This window comes from Salvia hispanica, chromosome 2 (genome assembly GCF_023119035.1).
Source record: "Salvia hispanica cultivar TCC Black 2014 chromosome 2, UniMelb_Shisp_WGS_1.0, whole genome shotgun sequence".
Taxonomy (NCBI): domain Eukaryota; kingdom Viridiplantae; phylum Streptophyta; class Magnoliopsida; order Lamiales; family Lamiaceae; genus Salvia; species Salvia hispanica.
Window position 1 is genome coordinate 22,147,536 of NC_062966.1, and position 20,788 is coordinate 22,168,323.

Below are 20,788 nucleotides of genomic sequence, written 5' to 3' on the forward strand. Positions count from 1 at the left end.
TAAAGTGGAGAGAGTAAAGTATGAGAGAGGGAAAAAGCAGTGGGAGAGAAGAGAGAAAAAAGTAGGTGGAGAATAAAATAAGATAGATGCTTTTTGCTAAAAAAGGAAACGAGTCTAGTATGTTGGGACATCCCAAAAAGAAAAGTTGGTCTAATACCTTGGGACGGAGGGAGTAGTAGAATTATTTTATGTGAGTTGGTCAAGCGATAGAGAAGTTAATAATGTATAAGGCCAAAGGTCTCAGGTTCGAGTCCAAAAATTATTTTATCATTTTAATACGTTGCATAGTAGTAGAGGCATTTCATTTTTTTTAGTAAAAGTTAACACATTTTTTCTCACTTACTTTACTTTCTCTTACTTTAATTTTATTTTATTCTCTCTTCATCTTTCTACCTGTTTCATTTTCTACTTCATTCTTCTTTTACTTAACTCACTCAACACAATTTTTTCTTAAATTGCGTGCCGAAAAGAAACACCTCCACTACTATGGAACGATGGGAGTATTCATCAGTAGTAATCATAGCAATTGAACGACTCTTAAGTTGTATTTTATCAGTCGTATTTGGACGTGTACAATAGCTTGTCTTGAATGACTTGAAAATCAGAAATAAAACTTACAAAAGTGTTATACAATGAGTATATTTATGTGAAAGTTATTTGATATTATTATTTATTTTAGATATTTAATTGGTTTCAATATTCTTATAGCATAAATTATTATTATATCATTAATTTTATAAATTACATAAAAATTAAGTACTATTGACTTATTACAGAGAAATTAATAAATCGAGCTCTTATTTTATGAAAATTAATTTACGTTAATGATGCAATATACTATTCGGAGTCATTTCCTTGAAAAACAAAATCTGAATTTGCACTCCTGCTGTATTTTCTTTTGCTTCCATTATTAATACAGAGGTGGGATTAGTATTGTTAATAATGCGGGGGCTAATGTGATACATATTCATAGGTTTGGGATGTAAACTGCTAATTGTCATTTTACTGTTCTTGGCGCACATTTGATTCCATTTTCACTCTAACACAATGCTGCTCTCGGTTGAGAATTGAAATCCAGCTCTTGAATTCACAGGTATGCATTTCTCAATTTCTCTTTTATCTTTCCGTTTTAACCACTTTTGTTATTCGCTTCACTTCTCGGCTGAACTCGAAAAACAATTGCCGATGCGCAAAGTTATAGGGTCGAGATAAATTGGGAGATTTATTGTAATTTATGTTTGAAATTGATGATAAAATTCTTCTTTACATTGTTAGTTTAATATAGTTTTTGATTCATTATCTTGCTGCTGATGCTTCTGTTCCTCCATTTTTGGTGTTTGCAATTTTCTTCTAATATTTTTTGGGTGCCTTTTCAATTTCCAGGTAGTAAAATAACTTCAAAGAATGAATTTTTTAGTTGTGTTGTCAAACCTGAAGTGAATATGGCTGGTAGAACGATCTTCTGGAGAAGAGGAATTTCTACCTGTTCATGTCTATTTGAGAGAATCAAACAGACAGGTGAAGATTTTTGCCCTAAATTTTTATGTTTGCTCTATTAATAAACTGAATATGGAATGCTAGGCAGTTTCAGTTATCTGATAGGTAGTTGTTTTGCAGAAAATGAGATTGTGCAAATGTTCCGGTTAGGGATCCCGAAAGACGAGACACCGAGTTTTGGAAACCGGTCTGCTGTAAGGAGGAACAGCCCGGGAAGGGAGCTTGACGAGAGGTTTATTAGGATCTTGAAAATATTTAAGTGGGGTCCTGATGCTGAAAAGGCCTTGGAGGTTCTTAAAATGAAGGTTGATCACAGATTGGTTCGCGAGGTTTTGCAAGTAGACGTGGAGATAAATGTGAAAGTGCAGTTCTTTAGGTGGGCTGGGAAGAGAAGGAATTTCGAGCATGATTGTACCACCTACATGGCTTTGATTTATTGCCTCGAGGAAGCGGGGATGGTTGGTGGAATGTGGAAGATGATCCAAGAGATGGTCAAGAGTTCATGTGCTATTGAGCCGTCTGATCTGTCTGAAATCGTCAGAATTCTGGGCAGGGCAAAGATGGCGAACAAAGCACTTTCGGTCTTTTATCAGGTTAAAAATCGCAAGTGCAAACCAACTGCTACCACATACAATACTGTCATCTTGATGCTGATCAAAGAGGGTCAGTATGAGAAAGTTCATGAGCTTTATAGCGAGATGTGCAGTGAGAGTGATTGTTTCCCGGACACTGTAACGTATAGTGCTCTCATATCTGCATTTGGGAAACTAAACCGTGGGGATTCTGCTATTAGGCTGTTTGAGGAAATGAAAGACAATGGTTTGTCTCCCACGGCGAAAATCTATACTACAATGTTAAGTGTTCTCTTCAAACAAGGTAAGGCCGAAAAGGCATTAGGATTAGTTCGAGAGATGAAGAGTGCAGGTTGTACCCCAACTGTGTATACATATACAGAAATGATAAGAGGGCTGGGTGCATCTGGGAGGGTTGAAGAAGCTTATTCGATATTTTTAAACATGTTGAGTGATGGTTGTAAGCCGGATGTCGTGCTCATCAACAATGTTATAAACTTCTTGGGAAGGGCGGGAAGGTTGCCTGATGCGATCAAGCTTTTTGAAGGAATGGAATCATTGAACTGTATGCCGAATGTGGTGACTTACAACACTGTCATTAAAGCTATGTTTGAATCAAAAGCCCCGGTATCTGAGGTCGTCTCGTGGTATGAGAAAATGAAAGCCAGTGGCGTAAGTCCTAGTGCATATACTTACTCAATTCTCATAGATGGGTTCTGCAAGAAAAATAGCTTAGAAAAAGCATTATTAATGTTCGAAGAGATGGACGAAAAGGGTTTTCCTCCATGTCCAGCTGCTTATTGCAGCTTAATCAACAGTCTTGGCCGGTCGAAACGATATGATGCTGCTCACGAGTTATTCCAAGAACTAAAAGAAAACTGTGGATCCTCAAGTGCTCGTGTGTATGCTGTGATGATAAAACATTTTGGAAAATGCGGACGTTTGTCTGAGGCTGTCGATCTTTTCCATGAGATGAAGAGACTCGGTTGCACTCCAGATGTGTATGCCTATAACGCTCTCATGTCGGCAATGGTGAGGGCTGGTATGACAGACGAGGCTCAGTCATTGTTTCCAAGAATGGGAGAAGATGGTTGCGCTCCTGATCTTAACTCGCACAACATCATTCTGAATGGCTTGGCCAGAACAGGTGGGCCGGAAAGGGCAATGGAGATGTTCACGAAAATGAAAAATTCTGAGATGAAGCCTGATGCTGTCTCCTATAATACGCTTCTAGGCTGCCTTAGCCGTGCCGGCCTGTTCGAAGAGGCTGCAAGGCTAATGAAAGAGATGCGCCTGAATGGTTTCGAATATGATGTCATAACTTACTCTTCAATACTTGAGGCTGTTGGTAAAGTTGACGAAGATATTAAGCCTGCAGCTCGATAAACAACATTTTGGTATGCAAGCTTTTTCTTCTTCTGTGTTTCAGTTCATAATGTTCTAGTTCTATAATTAGAAAAACTTGGAATTTCAGCTCAGGAATGAATCCAAACATGTTTATAGTTGATGCTTTAGCTGGAAATTGATTAGGAAGAGGAAAATCCTTGAGTTTGGAAAAAAAGCATAAACAACCATTAATGTATAACATTAATCATATGATTCATATCTGAATTGTTGAAATAGGTTGAAATCTGGAAACTTAACAAGGTTTATATTTACTGATTCATGGTGTAGGATGGGCAAAAATGGGGACACATACATAACAGATAAGGAATGCCATTTCAACTGAAGAGGAAGAGCTTGAAAATTGTTATCATTATACAGATTGTTGAGGTAGGCTTGCGTGTGTTTTGATGCGTGTCTATTTTACTCAGCAGCTCGATTCGAGGACATTTTTGTCTAGAGATGACTTAAACTGAATGTCCTTTCCTGTTCATTTTTTTTTTTTTTTGCAGTACTAGATGCTCTAAATCAGCAATGAAGCAGTATATGAAAGAGGCTTGATAAATACCAGAGATGGAAATGTGATTTTAACCAAGAAAACAATGAGGGAGAAGCTCTTATTTACAGATCATAGCATCTACACATTGTTTCTTAACAGCAAGATAAATCAGACTTGCTTTAGTTAGGAGCAATTATAATTAATTACATCTGCATTTTTCACCTTCTTAATTATTCAAATGCATACACTGCTTAAATATATGACATCCACTCTTTTTGAAGCTGCTTGCACATTTTATGTTCAATTAAATGTGTGATTATAATTAAATGGTAAAAATCTTTCTGTTTTCAAAAAAGAAAAATCACTATTTCTATGTAATTTGTTGGGAAAAAAGGAGGTAGACTAGGTAGTGAATATATATCCCGTTGGGTCGTGAGAATAAGAATGAGCCCCAAAAGATGAACATTTGATTTAACTAAAATTAATTGTGTTTATAATATGCGAAAGTTTATCGTTTCCATTAAGCTATAAAATTGAAATACCGTCAAAGATAATAAAATTCATAACCTTTCAACAAAGTCGTTGTAGTATAGTGGTAAGTATTCCCGCCTGTCACGCGGGTGACCCGGGTTCGATCCCCGGCAACGGCGTTTATGTTTTCATAATATATTTTTCAATGTTCTGCTTTATTTAAAATTCTTATTCCTATATTTTAAACTTTCAATGAATTATCACAAATATTCATAATCATTTACGTATGCATCAATCATACTTTACGCACTTTTTCTATAAATAATCTCATTTTGCTATTTTATGATGTCCACAAAAAATAATCTCATTTCTAAAAATAGAAAATTTCTCTCTCGTACATTTCCATTATCAATCATACTTTACACACTTTTTCTATATTTCTCTTATTTTACCTACTTTTTCTCCCATATGTTATTTTTTGTGGATAGAGGGAGTATTCATAAACATGTATGCATCAATCATCGTTCATAAAGGGGATTTTTTTCTAGCGGAAGAAATTCTCCCAATAGGGTAAAGAAAATTTCCCAATAGGAATAAGAAAAATATCAATAACATTATGCATCCATTTTATTGTTGTCTTGATAAATCGTGCGGATTGGGTCGCTATCGGGTCAACCCAATATCGATCCAATCTTATCGGGTCCCAACCCAACCCAAACTATCGGGTTCAACCCAAGCAGATTCGTGTCGGATTCGTGCGGATTTCGTGTCATCCAAAAAAATATTGATCATCTTTTATTGATAGTAAGTTACTACACAATATAAACGTTATACGATAATGACCGACATATAATATTATATGATGAAAATTTGATATTACACGATAAAATAAGATATTACAAAATTAAAATAATTAATTTAAATAATGTTTAAATCCAAATAATAAAATTAAAATATATTAAAATTAAATCTAACAAATAAAGTTAAAATAATTATTTTTTAATAAAATTTAAGTATGCAGTAATATTTATTAATCATATTTTTACTAATAAAATTAAAATTATAATATTATTTTAATTAATAAAAATAACTAAAATAAAAATTTAATATATTATTTTAATTAATAAAAATAATCAAAATAATTTTATTTTTTTTCTTAAAGGATCACCCAACCTGACCTGCATCCAACCCAACCCAACCCAAAATTTTCGGATTCTTATTGGGTCGACCCTATATGGACCCAAATCGTAAACGTGCGTGTTCGTATCGGATTAACTTCGTGCAGATTCGTGTCGAATAAAAAATTGCCAGCCCTAACTGAATATAACAAATTCTCCCAATAGGGTAAAGAAAATTTCCTTAACAACTATAGTATAACTAATTATTTAGCATTAATCAAAATAAGACTACATATGGGGGGTAACATAAACCAGAAATGATAAAAATGATAACAATAACAATTAATAAACCACAATAATCATGAAAGAAGCAAGCTTCAAAAACTTATTTCAAAACAAAAGGTCTCCAAAATCAAGTCACAACATAAAAGTTTATTATGTTAGTATGAATCTTGAAACAGATCCCAGTATAATTTGACCATATAAAAAGAGTAAATAAAAACACTGCCACATTTAGAGACAGCTAATAAACAGTAATGGTAGAGAGACCAATCTTGATTGTTTTACTTTCATACCATTTCATCTCCAAGAACCTTTCAGCCACTTACATTCTCAGGCGAAGCGTCGTTATCCTCGTCGTCTCCATGCCAAATCTTTTCAATGTCAGCTTGAGCCTTTTCAAGAATCTGCCTCTTCTGAAGGTCCATGTCTCTATGGAAGTCCATTCTCATCTTCTCCAGCTCCACCATTTGCTGTCGCTTGCTCAGCTCGATCTTCTGGTATATCTCGCTGAACTTGTGGATCGAGTCAGCCAGCATTTTAAACACCCCATTGCTTCCCCTCTTTGGCGGGAGGCCCTCAGATTCGCCTTCTCCATCCCCACCCGAGTCTACTGGGCTGTCCCGCGCCTCGTTCACCCCATTCGGCTGGTTCAGATAAGCCTTGGGGCTCGTGAACACATCCATCCCTCCCGACAGGCCTGCCTGCGGCATGGGAGACGACAAGAGCCCGTCCATCTTGGTGAAGTAAATCCACTTACAAGCCACAATCCCGTTGTTCTCCCCCAGCTTGGCCTTCTCCTTCTTGTACTTCTTCTTCAACGTGTCCAATCGGTTCCGACACTGAGTGTCGGTTCTCTCAATCTGCGACCCCTGGGACACCTTCTCTGAGACCTCCTGCCACTCTTCAGAACGCAGGCTCTTCCTCCCTCGCTTCAGATACCTCTCGCCCCAAGCATCGAGTAAGACAGAGGTCTCGCGCTCAGTCCAATCCAGGAGAGGGTTCCGCCCGCCATACGATGGCTTTGGCACCGGCGGTGAGGGTGAGGCTGGGATCCGACGCGCAAACTCATAGCTCGACAGCAGGGTTTTCAGCTTCCTCTTCTTCGGGAGCCTCTGAGGATCACCGGGCTCGTCATCATCATCATCCGTGGTGTCGCCATCACCTCCATAATCATCTATACCTATCCTCAGAACACCATCCGATCCATCATCATCGTCATCATCCTCCTCCTCCAAATCAATATATGATTTTCCATCATTTTGAGGATAACTGACATTTTGATTAGGAAACTTTTCCTCATTTAAGGACATGGTGTTATCATCCTCATCACTCATCGCGATTACAAATCAGCCCCCAAATTCCACTTCCTAATTAGCTCAAGAGATCAGCTTCCTTGAATAAAGGTTGCTTCTTGAAGCGCTTAAAACCCTAAAAAATAGGGATCATTAAATTATTACTACCAGATAAAGAATTCCGATTCAAACTGAGTAACATAACCTAACAGCAATCAAATACATTTAATGATCAACAGCCATAAATATCATTTAAAAGAACAAAAAAAAACCCCAATTCACACATCTCTCAAATCGTATTCAGAAAACGGCGGATTAAACACGAATGAACTCAAATTGGAATCTTTACAGCTGAAACCTAAAAAATTGATTAAATCAATTGCGAATTTTACCTCGGAACAGTCGATTGCGCAGTGGGGATGCTTCAAAGGCTCAGAATTCCCGGAAAAGAAGAACCGAATCAGCGGGAAAAATGGTAGCCGGTGTGAGCTGAATTGAGTCCCACGTGAATTGAGTTGGTGAGTTACAGGATTAGGGAAAGAGACGCAATTGTTGTGAAGCTGTGTGAGGAGGGAGGTGCACGATACACAACGAGGAATGTAAAGGATGCCGTTACTAATATACGCTGTGGAGGTGTTACCCTACACCGTGTATGGGTCCCACTCATTGCAAAATCCACGTTATTAAATATTCCTTCTCTTTTTCATAAAATTTCAAATTTAATTAAATTTAAAACGGTGTTTAATAAATTCGGAAAATAGTTTAGGAATATATATTGATTTAGTAGTGTAAATTAATTATTCTGCAAAGTAACTCAGGTATGATTGTGAAACCCTAAGTTTATGAATTGAAATGTGGATAGGTGTACGTGTCGCGATAAAAGTAATATGTCTAAAATAATAATGACACGGGCATGCGCAATAACATACTAACTTTTGTTTTCGAGCGATATTAAATATCACCGTAAAGCAACTAAATATAATTGCGAATTTAAGTGTAATTTGTCGGCATTAAGAATAACGCGATTACACGTGACAGATTAGACCAACTGTTTTTTTCAGGGATTTCCGTTGACGACAAAATACAATCCGACAAAATTGTGAATTCCCTAACTTTATGAACGAATTAAAGGATAGACACGTGTACCGGATATTAACAACTTAATTGCGAATTTAAGAGTGATCTGTCGGCAAGAGCAACAACGCGATTACACGTGACATATTAGACCAACTGTTTTTTTTTCCAGGTATTTCTGTTGACGCCGAAATACACAATTTTATCAACTTTATCAACTAGTTTATGATATTGATTGCGAATTTAAGAGTGATTTGTCGCCTATAGCAACAACGTAATTACACGTGACATATTAATTAAATCACATGTTGTTTTTCAGGGATTTCCGTTGACGCCGAAATACAATCGGACAAAATTGTGAATTCCTCAACTTTATGAACTAATTAAAGGATAGACACGTGTACCGAATAACGACTCAATTGCGAATTTAAGAGTGATCTGTCGGCAAGAGCAACAACGCGATTACACGTGACATATTAGACCAACTGTTGTTTTTTAGGGATTTCCGTTGTCGGCGAAATACAACCTGACAAAATTGTGAATTTCGCAACTTTATCAACTAAAGGATATAGATACGTGTATCAAATATTAATGATATTAATTGCGAATTTAAGAGTGATCTGTCGGCGATAGCAACAACATGATTACACGTGACATATTAAATCACCTGTTGTTTTTCAGGGATTTTCGTTTATACTGAAATACAACTCGACAAAATTATAAATTCCTCAACTTAATCAACTAAAAATACGTATACCGAATATTAACAATATAAATATTTATATTCATATATAATATGTCCACAAAGTAGCATCAATTTGACGGTTTGACCACACTAGTTTAAACGTAAAATTTAGTTTAACTGTAACTACTATAACTAGTAAAAGTGACACAAATATTCAGTTACATCTTTTAGTGAATCCACTTCAACATCAATTTATAAGCAATTGAGTATAATAAACCATAATAGTTGAAAATCTATATTTATAAGTAGAATTTTAGATAATGTAAAATAAAGTGGATATATATAATTAATTCATCTTTTTACAGCTTAATACGAACCTCATGAGCTAACAATTAAAAAAAAAACTCCATAATTTTCCTTATTTGTCTCTCCATTGCATAGGATGCTCATTATTATGTTCCTTCACATTAATTCCCAGATTTATTTTTTAGCCTTATAAGCATATCTCCACTTCTGCAAAAACAGATCAGCATAAAACTAACTTGTGCTAAACTCTAAATTTAGACTCAAAAATAGTGTCAACATAAATCAGAGTTTATATATTATCCAGTAATTCATCACACTAACCATGTGAGTGTTCACAATAATCACCCTCTTCTCAAGAATTATGGTGGTTTAGGCAGTTTGAATTAAAGCAAATGCCACACCACAAAATAATACTCCAATGATTCCTTTGTTTCTTCTTATTTTCCTTAACTTTCTTTCATTAAAAAAAATTACAATGAAAAGTTTTCAAATTTTGTTCACCTATAAAAGATGCCTTTCTGTGCCATTTTGATATACCAAAACAGAAGATTAGTTATACATATAAACACAGTATTTTTTTCAGAGTGAGAAGCTCTCTCTTTCATGGAGTTTCCTCGTGCAGATTCTAGGTAATAATACTCCATATTCTACTACATTTATCAATCAATCTCAATTTCTAGCTACATTATTTTCAATGATTACACAATCTAATAATGTTGAATTCTATTTATATATCTACTGTTACACCCATTGATTTTTTTTTATATCATGCATGCTCAATTCTGATTAAATCAATGGCTCTTCGATTCTGAGTAGTTGATTGATTTATTGCTGTTTCTCTTCTTTTAAGTTGGAAAACTAATTATAAAGTTAGTTCTTTTTTTTTCCATTTGTGCATTCGTTCATAAATTCAATTTATGAAGACCTAGCTAGAATGGACTACTAATTTTAGTATTGATTTTTCAGAATATTTAGCTGTTTGATGTGAATTCTTCTTTATTTAAATTGTTCTTTATTTACTGTTTAAAGAATTAAGGATTTACATTACCAAAAAATGAATTAAGGATTTAGATACCGATCTCAGATTCTCACATTCAATCAAGCTTCCGTGATTTTTAAATTTGTTTTGATATAAATGATACTATTATAAGTTATATAACATTCCCATACAAAGATTAATTTAATAAATCTACTTTTTGGTAGCATAAAGAATATATACATTACTATAAATATTTATTGTTTGTTGATTTTAATTTTCTCCCCGTTTTCTTTATTTTCATTGAATTGATTGTTACTTATTTACTGTCAGGAAAATACCCATGTGCACGAGAACAAAATTTTGATATTCAGGAATCAGGAAAAAAATATGTTAAATTATTTTAATCTATTTAAGTTTCACTTCATCTTTTGGAATTTTCTTTTTCCAAATCAGTATACACAATGTTTCCTTCGTGCATCATTTTGTCTTTAATTACTAATTTCTACTACTAATTAAATTGCACTAACAAATCCTAAAAAACATCTAATTTTTACTTGAATTTTTAAAATTGTGTAAGTAGGTACAACAATGAGTCCTCTTTTTCGGATTCCATTTCATCAATGTGCAAAAAGGTGGGCTTATTGGCTTTCAACAAAAAAACACACAATGAGTCTCACATTGTTTTCAACACTCGGAATTTGACGCAATCCATCGCCAAATTTACGAAAATACCCTCGGACGACGACCGTGCGTCCAAAGGCAATCCGACACTCCCAACAATTAAAATACCCCCATATTCCACGTGCCTCCTCTCCGCCCACGGCTTGAAACGCCACAGTCATGGGAGCATGACCTCGGGTCACCAGACCTTAAGTCTACTCCCATTGACCGTGTGCACGGAGCACGGTGCCACGAGCTTCCTACCCCTAGATTATGTGCAAAGAATGGGGGAATACACGCGCACAATCTACAAATACCCAATCTCCAAAGAGGTACATCGCTTCGACGACTGCATCCTCGAATTCCCCTTCCCTCCCCCTATTGGTAGCTCGGAAGAGCAATCTTCCGAGCTAGACTATTCGGGAAATTGCTACCAATGCTTCTCCCCGCTATCGCAACGGAGAACGGCCTACATGTACAAGTATGTAACTACATTTATTTAGCCACATTATTAAAATTTAAATATATATGCATGTTACTAATATTTTTTTAGTTTTTTTTTGTTGATTTAGGGATTATTTATTCTGCTGCGATGGGTGCCGTTTGAAAGCTTGTGCGACGAGATATTGGTACAAGAAGATGATGAAGCATGCTTTGGATTTTGATGAGGATTCAATCTTTCCAATGGAGAAAGCTGCAGTTTTTAATATATTTTCTTAGCTACGCTCTTTTGTACCTTGCTTTGTGTACTTTTTTGTAAGTTCACATGAAATTTTGGTGTGTGAATATGAGAATTGAATATTGCACTATATTTGTAAGCATTTGCACTTATTTGCACTAAATATACTAAATACTTGCACTTTATTGCACTGAATTTGTAAGCATTTGCACTTATTTGCACTAAATATACAAATACATGCACTATATATATTTTAAGATATTTTTTTGGAAGAGCTAAAAATGTAAAGAATTGATAAGCATACCCCACCAGTGTCCAATGATGTTCAACCATAAAAATAATACTAATATAAAAGCTAAAAAGGACAAAAAGCAACTAATTGAGAAACAACAAAAAGATAGTAACAATAATATTAAGTCTGTCTATCTCCATTAGCAAATGGAGTATATCGATCTTCTAGAACATGGCATATCCAAGTTAATAATGCTAATAGACCAAATGAGGCAACCAATGAACTAATAACCAAAAAAAGAAAAAGAAAAATGAAGTCAAAACAATTAAGAGTAACTGAACTATAGTTATAAACTGAGCCATTCGACAATTCTTGAGTATTTAAATACAACTTATATTGCAGTTATTGCCATCAATTGTAGATTTTAAAGAGAAAAATATTTAGTCAATTTACCAAGTGATGCTGAAGATCAAGACATTGTAAAACATAAAGTGAACTGACTTATTGATTTAAGGATACGTCGATGTACATAAATGATACATGTACATAATATCCTTAAATTTTTAATTTTAAGTGAGTTTAATCAAAAATTAGTTTTGTTATTTATTGTATTATTATACAAAAATAAGAAAGAAATGATATATAAGTTTTATTTCAAATTGTGACGTGATTTCGAGGTTGTAAAAAAAATGTTTTTATTTTCTAAAATATACAAATATTTAAGTTAAAATTTCAAATTTTTTTAAAGTGTCACAACATAAAATTTATTTTAAATCATTTAATGTTCATAAAATAATTATTAAGGTAAAATGTAAAAAAAAAAATTCGATTATGTACACACAATTTTTTCATTTATCTCTACTCATGTTAATTATTACTACTATATTATAATGTGTTATTCTAGAATATTTGGAACTTGGAAGCAACGAATTATAACTAACTTCTTCACTCACAACCGCCAAGAGTTTAAAAAACTGCTGCATTTCTCAATCTCACTCAAATCAAATGTGGAGTAATCATCAATCGCCGCCCAAATTTGTTTCGTGATCGTTCAAGAGAGAAACAATGAGCTCTGCAGCTGTGAATTCGAGCTCTACGCCGTACCAACTCCGCCAAACTTCATCCAAATGCTGTTCGCAACCGCCGTTTCCGTCGTGCTCGTTGAGAATCGCGCCCTCTCGAAGCGAGAATGCGGCGGCCACGGCATTTCTACAGAGAGACGCCAATTATGTAGCTCTTGCCATGGGTTTACCTGTTCTCCGCCTTCTCAGAATCAGGGCTCACGCAATCCATGCCCTTCCTGAAGGTGTGTGTTTCTTTTGATCTACTCTTTGTTAAGTGAAGATTAAGTAGTAAGAGGGATTTCTGAAGTTATTAGGGTTTTTTCTTGATATCTAGGTTTTGGCATACTTGAATTGGTAATTGTTTTGATTGATTGTGTTTTCTCTTCAATTGATTGGTAAAGGTGGTAAGACAGTTGAATTAGGGGAGATTCTGGTGACCTAATTTAGCTTTTCATAATGTATGTTTACATTTGCATAAGGCCAATTGTGATGGTTCTGAGTTACAGTTCAGTAAACTGCATCTTTCTTGAAATATTTCTTGACTTAGGACTCTGTTCTTCCTTTCTTCCTAAACTGTAAACATTTTATTGAGCCATCACTGATGAGTTCACCTTTTGTGTTATAGAAAGTGACGAATTAACAGCGTCGGATCTGGATCAAAATGAAGAGGTCTGCATCCAGGTATAAATGTTGGCTTGGTCATCTGATTCTTGTATTTGTATGTCATCTAAACAATCATTCATGCTAATGTGCACATTTCTTGTGGTCAGCTATCACCTCAGGGACATCCATCGCAGCACCCCTTCTCCATTCTGAATGTACTTGGTGTTCTGAGATCAGGGGTTCTTGCTGCCCTTTTTCCACCTAAGAAGAAGGAAGATGCCATTTCAGATGCTACTCTGGAAGAAGTAAGTAATTACAATAGAATTGTACTCTTATTTTGTGTGACATTGATGTGACTGTTAGCTAATAGTAAGTGCTAAGAATAAAGGCTCGGAAATTTGGAATGTGTTCGTTGTGTAAGGAATGGAACTTAATCTTCAAGAACCTACATTACCGAATTGAAACTGAGAGTAGCAAAAAGTTGGAATATGTTTGTTATAAGTTGTCAAGATGGAGAGTTTGTCTACTGTATAATCTCTCTTAGTCTTGAAGTCCCAATCACTGTTCTGACCTCATGCATCTTGTTCGTATGCATAGCTGAATCTTAGTTAGATACCTTCTTTATGTTTCCTTGTGTTTCCTGGTTCTAGCACTAAATAAGGACTATCACTCTAATATATTTTACATTTCTGAATGTTGTGCTATCTGTAATTCTGTTTTGTTGGTTTCTAATTTCTATGCGAAGGATAAAAGGGAACTCCAACAGCAGCTGAAGGAGAAGCTATATTCTGTAGGAGTCCTGCAAGAAAAGATCGAATTGCTTACATTGGATATTAGGGAGAAAGAAGATACTATTCGGCATCTTAGTGTTCTACTTTCCGACAAAGATAGTAAGCTAGAACAACTCAGCTCCGCGTATCAGGAATCTGACAACTGTCTAACAAGTTTGGAGTCAGAGAAGAAGCAAATGCAGGATGTAATTTTGAGACATTTAGAAAAGCTGGATCTGCAGGATGAGATGGTGCAAGAATTGAATCTGGAGTTAATCACTGTAGTGGCTGAGAAAGATGAGTCAGTGAAGAAGCTTGATGCCGTTTTAGCAGAATATAACAACTTCAAGTCCTCTATGGAAGAGAAGGAAGCTTCGGAGGCAAAAGATTTGGGAGAAAGGGAGGGGAAAATTCACCTGCTTGATAAACAACTTAAGAGCTTGTTGGATGAGAAGAAGAGAGACAAGGTGTTAATATATTCATTGAGACGGGAGAGAGACAATTTTAAAGAAGTGCTTAATGTAGAATTGAAGAATATGAAAATTGTGGAAGAGGATCTTAGAAGGACAAAGACTACGTTGGAGAGATCAAGAGATGAAACTTTGGAGCTGCTTAAACAATCGAAACAGTTGGAAAGACTGTGCTCGGAGCTTGGAGATCAGGTCTACAAAGCTCAGGCTGAGTCCAGGGAAGCAAGAGAATCATTGTACAAGAAACTTGAGGAAGCTAAAAAGGGAGAAGAACTCTTGTCCAAAGAACTAAGTTCCACAAATGACCTTCTCATTAAATCAGATGAAGAACTGCGAATTATGTCCACGGAATTGACTGCTGCATTGCAGAAATGCAATGGCTTGGAGGAGGAACTTGTTGACGCCCTTAGGAAAGCAGAGATCGCAACGTCTGATCTGAACGAAGACAAGAGAATCATATCCTCTCTGAAGAAAGAGTTGATGGAGTTGGAAACACAGATGTTGGGAGACAAAGAAGCACGCGCAAGTCTTGAATCGTATTTAGAAGAGGCTACTAAGTCCCTCAATGATTTGACTCGGCATGCATCAATGCTTTCCAGAGAGTTAGAGCTTGCTCATTCTCAGGTTTCGAGTGTGGAAGATGAGAATGATGACCTTTGTAATATCATTGCTGAGCAGAAACAGGCTTTCTTAGAATCTCGAGTGCACTTGGAAGACGCTTACAACCTGGTCATGAAGCTCGCGAAGGAAAGGGAGAGTTGGATAAAGAGAGGAAAGAAGCTGGAGGAAGAACTGACCTATGCAAAGGGAGAGATAATGCGGCTGATGAGGCAAATCAAGTCTCCGAAACCTGCAGGTGATGTCGAAGAGGTAGAGAAGGTCGACGTGGGGGGTAGAGCTGCAGGTGATCCCATCAAAAAGATTCATAGTTGAAGAAGCATGATAATATTGTCTTAGTCTAGCTGCATTGTGTTTTCACTTGAACTGGAAGAAAGATAGAGAGAGAGTGAGAGAAAACTTAGTGATATGTCCTCTGTATGGAATGGAATTAGTGGTCAGATTGGAATCAGTTGCTTAAAATTGTTGAAAATATGAAATTTAGGACAATTTGGTTGTGTAAATGAGAACTCGAATCCGAAACATTTGGCCTCCATCTTTAAAAACATAAATTTGTGCCGGGCTACAATAAGTTGAATAACATTCATATCTATTTTGTAGTAAATGAATGTCACAGCAGACCGCATAGCGCAGTGGATTAGCGCGTTTGACTTCGGATCAAAAGGTCGTGGGTTCGACTCCCACTGTGGTCGAAAGTTTTATGGTTACAGTTTTTGGGTTTTAATGAGATTTTAGTAGTTAAATTTTGTTTTTTATTTTAATTGTTTGCTTGTTTGATTGTTTCTTTTGCAAATTATACTATTTCAATTTTTTTTTTATAAATGAGTTATATTAAACAAAACCCTCTCCCGCTCAACAACTACTTGAATCGAAATCTTTACTAGATGTTTATGCAATTCCGAGCTGTGATATTAGAACATGAGAAGATAATTATAAAAACGCAGTTGGTAGCTAGAAAGAAAGCTAATCATCAATTAATATAAGAGAAAATAATTAGATTACAAAATTTCTCAGGACTAGTTAGGTATATTGAGCACGTTGCCATTGCCATTGCATACATATTTATATTTGATATATATATGGCTTCAACTCCTCTTGAAGAAACCAAGAACTCCTTCAATCCTACTCATATATTTATATATGGTTATGGAAGCCACTGCTGATGTTGTTCAAGGCTGAGCTTTCCACGCAGCCGAAATGTCGGTCACGGCTTCTCCAACACTCACATACAGCCCATCAAATCCAAAGGATTCCAAAGTGTTGGATTCTTGCAGTTTCTCCATCACACTTCCCACAGGATTCACCAGCACAAACTGAGAAGAAAAGATTCAATACGACGTGGAACACAAGGCGAAAACTTGCAGAGATCAGCCAGAGATGCTGCTTACCTTGAGTGATCTCTTCTCTAGCATCTTTCTCAGCTCACTGATTGTGTCAATCCCACTTGTGTCTATTGCTGTCACAGCTGATCAAGATTTTAAAAAAATTGTTTTTGTTAGAATATAAATATATAATCACTACAATAATCTATCAGTAGTATTTTTTTTGTAAATACTAACCAGTCATATCTAGTATGACACATTTCAAGTTGCTTCTGTCGTTTGCGGCCAGCCACTCTTCCTCCTCTCGTATCCATCGCAGTATCCTGCATTGACGGCTGAGATTAGACGTGTTTTTTTTGCGTGTGACGTGGGAACAAGGACTTATTCATTACCTTTCTTGTAAGTAAGTGGAATTTGCAAAGTAGATTGGTGCCTCAACTGCCATGATCAAGAATGAAGGAACTCTAACAGCCTCTCTGTATTGATTGAGATTCTGATATATCTGAGTTCTTGGCATGTTTCCGAGCACAACCGTGTTTGGCCTTGTCACGTGTAACAAGATCTTGAAAACCGAAACTCCAACCTGAAATTTGCTTCTAAACAGTTAGCATCAATTGAGAGAAATTTCTTCAATTTATTCGGGTGTTGAGCATAGCAAAGGCTTACTGCTATAGCGAGACCGAGAGGCACTGAGATGAACAGAACGCCAAAGAATGAACACAAGCAAGCCAAGAAGTCAAGTTTGTCGACTTTCCACAGTTTGTACGCTGCTTGATAGTCTATCAGGCCGACCACAGCAGTGATGATAATGGCTGCCAGGATGAGGTTGGGGGTGTAGTAGAACAACGGCATGAGGAACAGCAACGTCACGAGCACTGCTGCAGCCATTACTATGTTTGAGACGACAGTCTGTGCACCAGCGTTGTAGTTCACAGCTGATCGCGAAAATGATCCTAGAAACGCAAATTCGCCATCAGCTCTGTCGATTCTTCACAATGCAATGAAGTGAAGATGAAGAAATCGAGAAGTGTGATATACCAGTGGTGACGTAGCAAGACGAGCAAGAGCCAGCCATGTTCATTAGGCCGATGGCCATCATTTCTTTGTTACCATCAACTTGGTAGTTTTTGAGACTGGCAAATGTCCTTCCAACAGCAATCCCTTCCTACAGATTCACAAATGCAGAATGTTTATATGAATTCTGATTTTGATTCTTTTTGTTTTTTCAGCATAATGTTTGAGAACTCACTGTGAGAGAAAGTATTCCGGTTATGATTCCGGTTTTGATTGCTAAAGCAAGATGAGGGCCACTAAAATACAGCATGTTTGAAGAAGGTGGATTCAGGCCCTTAGGCAATTTCCCAATCTGTAGAAACAAGATATCCCAATCAAGATTTTGTTCACGAATTCAATTCAAATACTAGGCGAAAACTGCAGAGTTCTTACTGTCTTGATCCCGTGGAGTTTGGATTTGAAGCAGACGACTAGTATGGTCGACAGAATCACTGATGCTAATGGAGCAGCAGCTGATACCCAAAAGAGTTTAGGCCGTCTCATGCTCTGCATTCACCATTGAAATTCAGAGAAAAACTCGACAAACAAGAAACTGACTATGGAAGACGGTCACAGCCACTTACGATCTGCCTTGTTATCAGCAACAGCGCCAGAAAAGCGACCCCCATCACAATGGTTTGCCAAGACCACTGCAAGCAAGAAATAGATTCATGTTGTTTACTAACATTTACATCAGGAAATTAAGAAAAGGCCATCTTTAGCTAGAGATTCATTCTACCTCATCTGTATGATGGAAGGCAGAAGACAACACAGGAACCAGTTGCATTTTGGTAGTGAAATGGACTATCCCAAGCAGCCCTTTCAACTGCTGCAACGAGACGATCACTGCTGCACCGGCCATGAAGCCAACAAGAGTCGCCTTCGACAGAAAATCAATAACAAATCCCAATCTGCAAGATCACACCATCATTCAAGAATCTCTTAAAAGGCAAAAGCATCTGCCTAGCTACAATTGACCAAATGCAAAAACAAAACAAAACAAAACAAAACAAAGAATCTCTCAAACAGTTTCTGTTAGTTCATTCTCACACTACTTTACATAGCATAATCATCTTCACCAATGCAAGCCCTTCATTGTGCTTATAGTGGATAGATTCTTGCACAACACCTTTACTAAAAAGATTCCTCCCACTTTCCAAAGCTATACATAATTACAATTTACAACTAAACTAGTAAAATTTTTACCTGAGAAAGCCTAGAGAAGCTTGAAACACCCCTGCAAAGAATGTGGCTGTGAAAGCCAGCTTAAGGTAGAGGGCCGGTTCGTCGCTGTAGGGAACTACTTCACTGAGCATTGTTCCCATCACAAGGGAAGCTATCGACACAGGGCCGACCGCCAGATGCCTGGAGCTCCCGAGAACTGAATATATCAACGGCGGAACGAAGCTAGAGTCTTCAAGAAGTTAAACACTTTGCTTTAGCATTTAGTTGAAAACAAACAAACAAACAAACAGAGCAAAATAAAAGGATTCTTGATGACTATCCCACTTACATAAACCAATAATCGGTGGCAGATTTGCAAGCTTTGCATAACTTATCCCCTGTGTTTTGCAAGAACAAATCACCAATCAAAATTCTATAAATTGAAATCAAGAAAAGTCAAATTTGCATGTAAAGAAACGATCTTGGACGAGAATTTTCAATTTTTGGGGATTTTAAAAATTAGGACACCTGGGGAATGGCGAGGCTGGCAATGGTGACGCCGGAAACGACGTCGGATTTGAAGAGCTGGAGGCTGTAATTGGGTGCCCAATCGAAAATTGGGAAGAAGAATTGCAGCCCCAGAATGAGTTTCCGAAACCACGACTGATCCTTGAACTTGTGGAGCGGATCGTCAGGGAAGAATATCTCGGAGAGGCGGTGGCGGAGCTTCTGCGAGGTGGTTCTTGGCGGCGGCGGGCAGACTCTGTGAACCTCCCGCGGCGGCATTTGCATTGGCAGCGGCGGCGCTTCTGTGTCTGAGAAATTCTCGACTCTGTTCGAGTTTAGGCCCATTTTAGCAAACCACGGCGGAGGCGGTGGTTGAGATCGGTTGAAGTTGCAGTGAAGGTGGTGAGATAGTTTGTGAGGGAAATAAGGGCTTTTTATAGAAGCAAGATTCTGCATGGATTCGCTTTTCTATTATTTTAATATTATTATTATTAATAGAGATATAGACAAATATCTCAATTTTTTTATACTACTATATTAATTATATTACAAAACGGATTATGTCACATTTTAATTTAAAAAACAATTATCCATATCTCGTTATCCGAAAAAAATTACTATGTATGCTACTCCATAAATTTCGTAAATTAGTGTATTTAAATAAGTTAGATAAACGTGTTCGTATATAGAAACAAGGTAGATAAACATGATCGTATATGGAAACAGGTCCTATATATGTGGGATTGGGACATTAAAAAAATATTCTTTGGAGATTTAAAATGTGAGATATCTCTATTATATAATATATTGCAAATGCATGTATATCTGAGTTGTGTTAAGGATGCGTGTACGTAGAAATTAGGAATAATGTAGTGATGAATACAGTACGTTTCTGACTAATCCGGCTTGCGGATTAAGGCCGAAAGTCTCCCAATGGGTGGCCGGGTTTGAACCCGTGACCTCATGGTCACCACAGCTCCGCGCTGCCAACTGCGATGTGACCCGTTGGTTATTATTGTGTGCTATATCGATTAACTTTATTTGCATATATAGAGCGAGAGCATCAATTAATATCTTTGTCATCCCAAAAAAAATACTAAGTACTAATAAATATTGTTTGGTTATTGATCTATGTATATTAATTACCACAAACATAGAATAAATATAAAAGTAAAAATTGGATATATATATATAGAGGAATGATATGCTACATACCTTATGTGAGCTCCTTATGTGAGCACCACTCTCGTTTGACACACTTTTAGCGTTGTTCGTTTCGATTTATCTATTTAGTTTAATTCTAATACGTTAAAAAATGTTATTGCAATTTTTAATTTCACAAATTTCATAAAAATCAAAGCTCAATTTGCTCGTTTTCTCTATAATTTCAAATAAATGAATAAAATAATAAATCAAGCTTTGATTTTTATGAATTTTGTGAAATTAAAAATTGCAATAACATTTTTTAACGTATTAGAATTAAACTAA

General features: G+C 36.4%; 4 protein-coding genes and 2 non-coding genes across 6 annotated transcripts; 4 read left to right on the forward strand and 2 right to left on the reverse strand.

The window, feature by feature from the left end:
* Positions 1 to 969: 969 nt before the first annotated feature.
* Positions 970 to 4,231, forward strand: LOC125203902 (pentatricopeptide repeat-containing protein At3g16010). The gene is made up of 5 exons (XM_048102413.1): positions 970 to 1,093; positions 1,384 to 1,518; positions 1,618 to 3,466; positions 3,744 to 3,842; positions 3,965 to 4,231. Exons 2-3 carry the CDS (start codon positions 1,443 to 1,445, stop codon positions 3,453 to 3,455), a joined length of 1,914 nt encoding a protein of 637 aa, XP_047958370.1. The 5' UTR covers positions 970 to 1,093; positions 1,384 to 1,442; the 3' UTR covers positions 3,456 to 3,466; positions 3,744 to 3,842; positions 3,965 to 4,231.
* Positions 4,232 to 4,529: 298 nt separating this feature from the next.
* Positions 4,530 to 4,601, forward strand: TRNAD-GUC. The gene has a single exon. It is a non-coding gene; the product is annotated as a tRNA-Asp (tRNA).
* A 1,295-nt stretch (positions 4,602 to 5,896) lies between these two features.
* LOC125208042 (trihelix transcription factor ASIL1-like) lies at positions 5,897 to 7,698 on the reverse strand. The gene is made up of 2 exons (XM_048107589.1): positions 7,507 to 7,698; positions 5,897 to 7,250 (listed from the first exon to the last, which is right to left on the reverse strand). The coding sequence occupies exon 2, from the start codon at positions 7,154 to 7,156 to the stop codon at positions 6,137 to 6,139; it is 1,020 nt and encodes a 339-aa protein (XP_047963546.1). The 5' UTR covers positions 7,157 to 7,250; positions 7,507 to 7,698; the 3' UTR covers positions 5,897 to 6,136.
* Positions 7,699 to 12,794: 5,096 nt separating this feature from the next.
* Positions 12,795 to 15,569, forward strand: LOC125206480 (MAR-binding filament-like protein 1-1). The gene is made up of 4 exons (XM_048105730.1): positions 12,795 to 13,035; positions 13,419 to 13,474; positions 13,564 to 13,701; positions 14,142 to 15,569. The coding sequence occupies exons 1-4, from the start codon at positions 12,795 to 12,797 to the stop codon at positions 15,567 to 15,569; spliced, it is 1,863 nt and encodes a 620-aa protein (XP_047961687.1).
* A 303-nt stretch (positions 15,570 to 15,872) lies between these two features.
* TRNAR-UCG lies at positions 15,873 to 15,946 on the forward strand. Its single transcript has one exon. It is a non-coding gene; the product is annotated as a tRNA-Arg (tRNA).
* A 256-nt stretch (positions 15,947 to 16,202) lies between these two features.
* On the reverse strand, positions 16,203 to 19,693 carry LOC125203960 (probable sulfate transporter 3.4). Its single transcript, XM_048102490.1, has 13 exons — positions 19,322 to 19,693; positions 19,143 to 19,191; positions 18,836 to 19,043; positions 18,369 to 18,540; positions 18,214 to 18,279; positions 18,023 to 18,136; positions 17,826 to 17,942; positions 17,615 to 17,741; positions 17,243 to 17,529; positions 16,969 to 17,159; positions 16,814 to 16,899; positions 16,643 to 16,719; positions 16,203 to 16,567 (listed from the first exon to the last, which is right to left on the reverse strand). The coding sequence occupies exons 1-13, from the start codon at positions 19,643 to 19,645 to the stop codon at positions 16,424 to 16,426; spliced, it is 1,962 nt and encodes a 653-aa protein (XP_047958447.1). The 5' UTR covers positions 19,646 to 19,693; the 3' UTR covers positions 16,203 to 16,423.
* Positions 19,694 to 20,788: the final 1,095 nt, after the last annotated feature.

Bases quoted from the DNA above. Each gene is read 5' to 3' on its own strand.
- LOC125203902 (XM_048102413.1), top strand. From the start codon at position 1,443: ATGGCTGGTAGAACGATCTTCTGGAGAAGAGGAATTTCTACCTGTTCA. The intron at 1,519-1,617 runs GTGAAGATTTTT...GTTGTTTTGCAG, and splicing joins TGAGAGAATCAAACAGACAG to AAAATGAGATTGTGCAAATG.
- LOC125208042 (XM_048107589.1), bottom strand. From the start codon at position 7,156: ATGAGTGATGAGGATGATAACACCATGTCCTTAAATGAGGAAAAGTTT.
- LOC125206480 (XM_048105730.1), top strand. From the start codon at position 12,795: ATGAGCTCTGCAGCTGTGAATTCGAGCTCTACGCCGTACCAACTCCGC. The intron at 13,475-13,563 runs GTATAAATGTTG...TCTTGTGGTCAG, and splicing joins ATGAAGAGGTCTGCATCCAG to CTATCACCTCAGGGACATCC. The intron at 13,702-14,141 runs GTAAGTAATTAC...TTCTATGCGAAG, and splicing joins CAGATGCTACTCTGGAAGAA to GATAAAAGGGAACTCCAACA.
- LOC125203960 (XM_048102490.1), bottom strand. From the start codon at position 19,645: ATGGGCCTAAACTCGAACAGAGTCGAGAATTTCTCAGACACAGAAGCG. The intron at 17,742-17,825 runs GTGAGTTCTCAA...GTGAATCTGTAG, and splicing joins CCGGAATACTTTCTCTCACA to GAAGGGATTGCTGTTGGAAG. The intron at 17,160-17,242 runs GTAAGCCTTTGC...AGCAAATTTCAG, and splicing joins CTCTCGGTCTCGCTATAGCA to GTTGGAGTTTCGGTTTTCAA.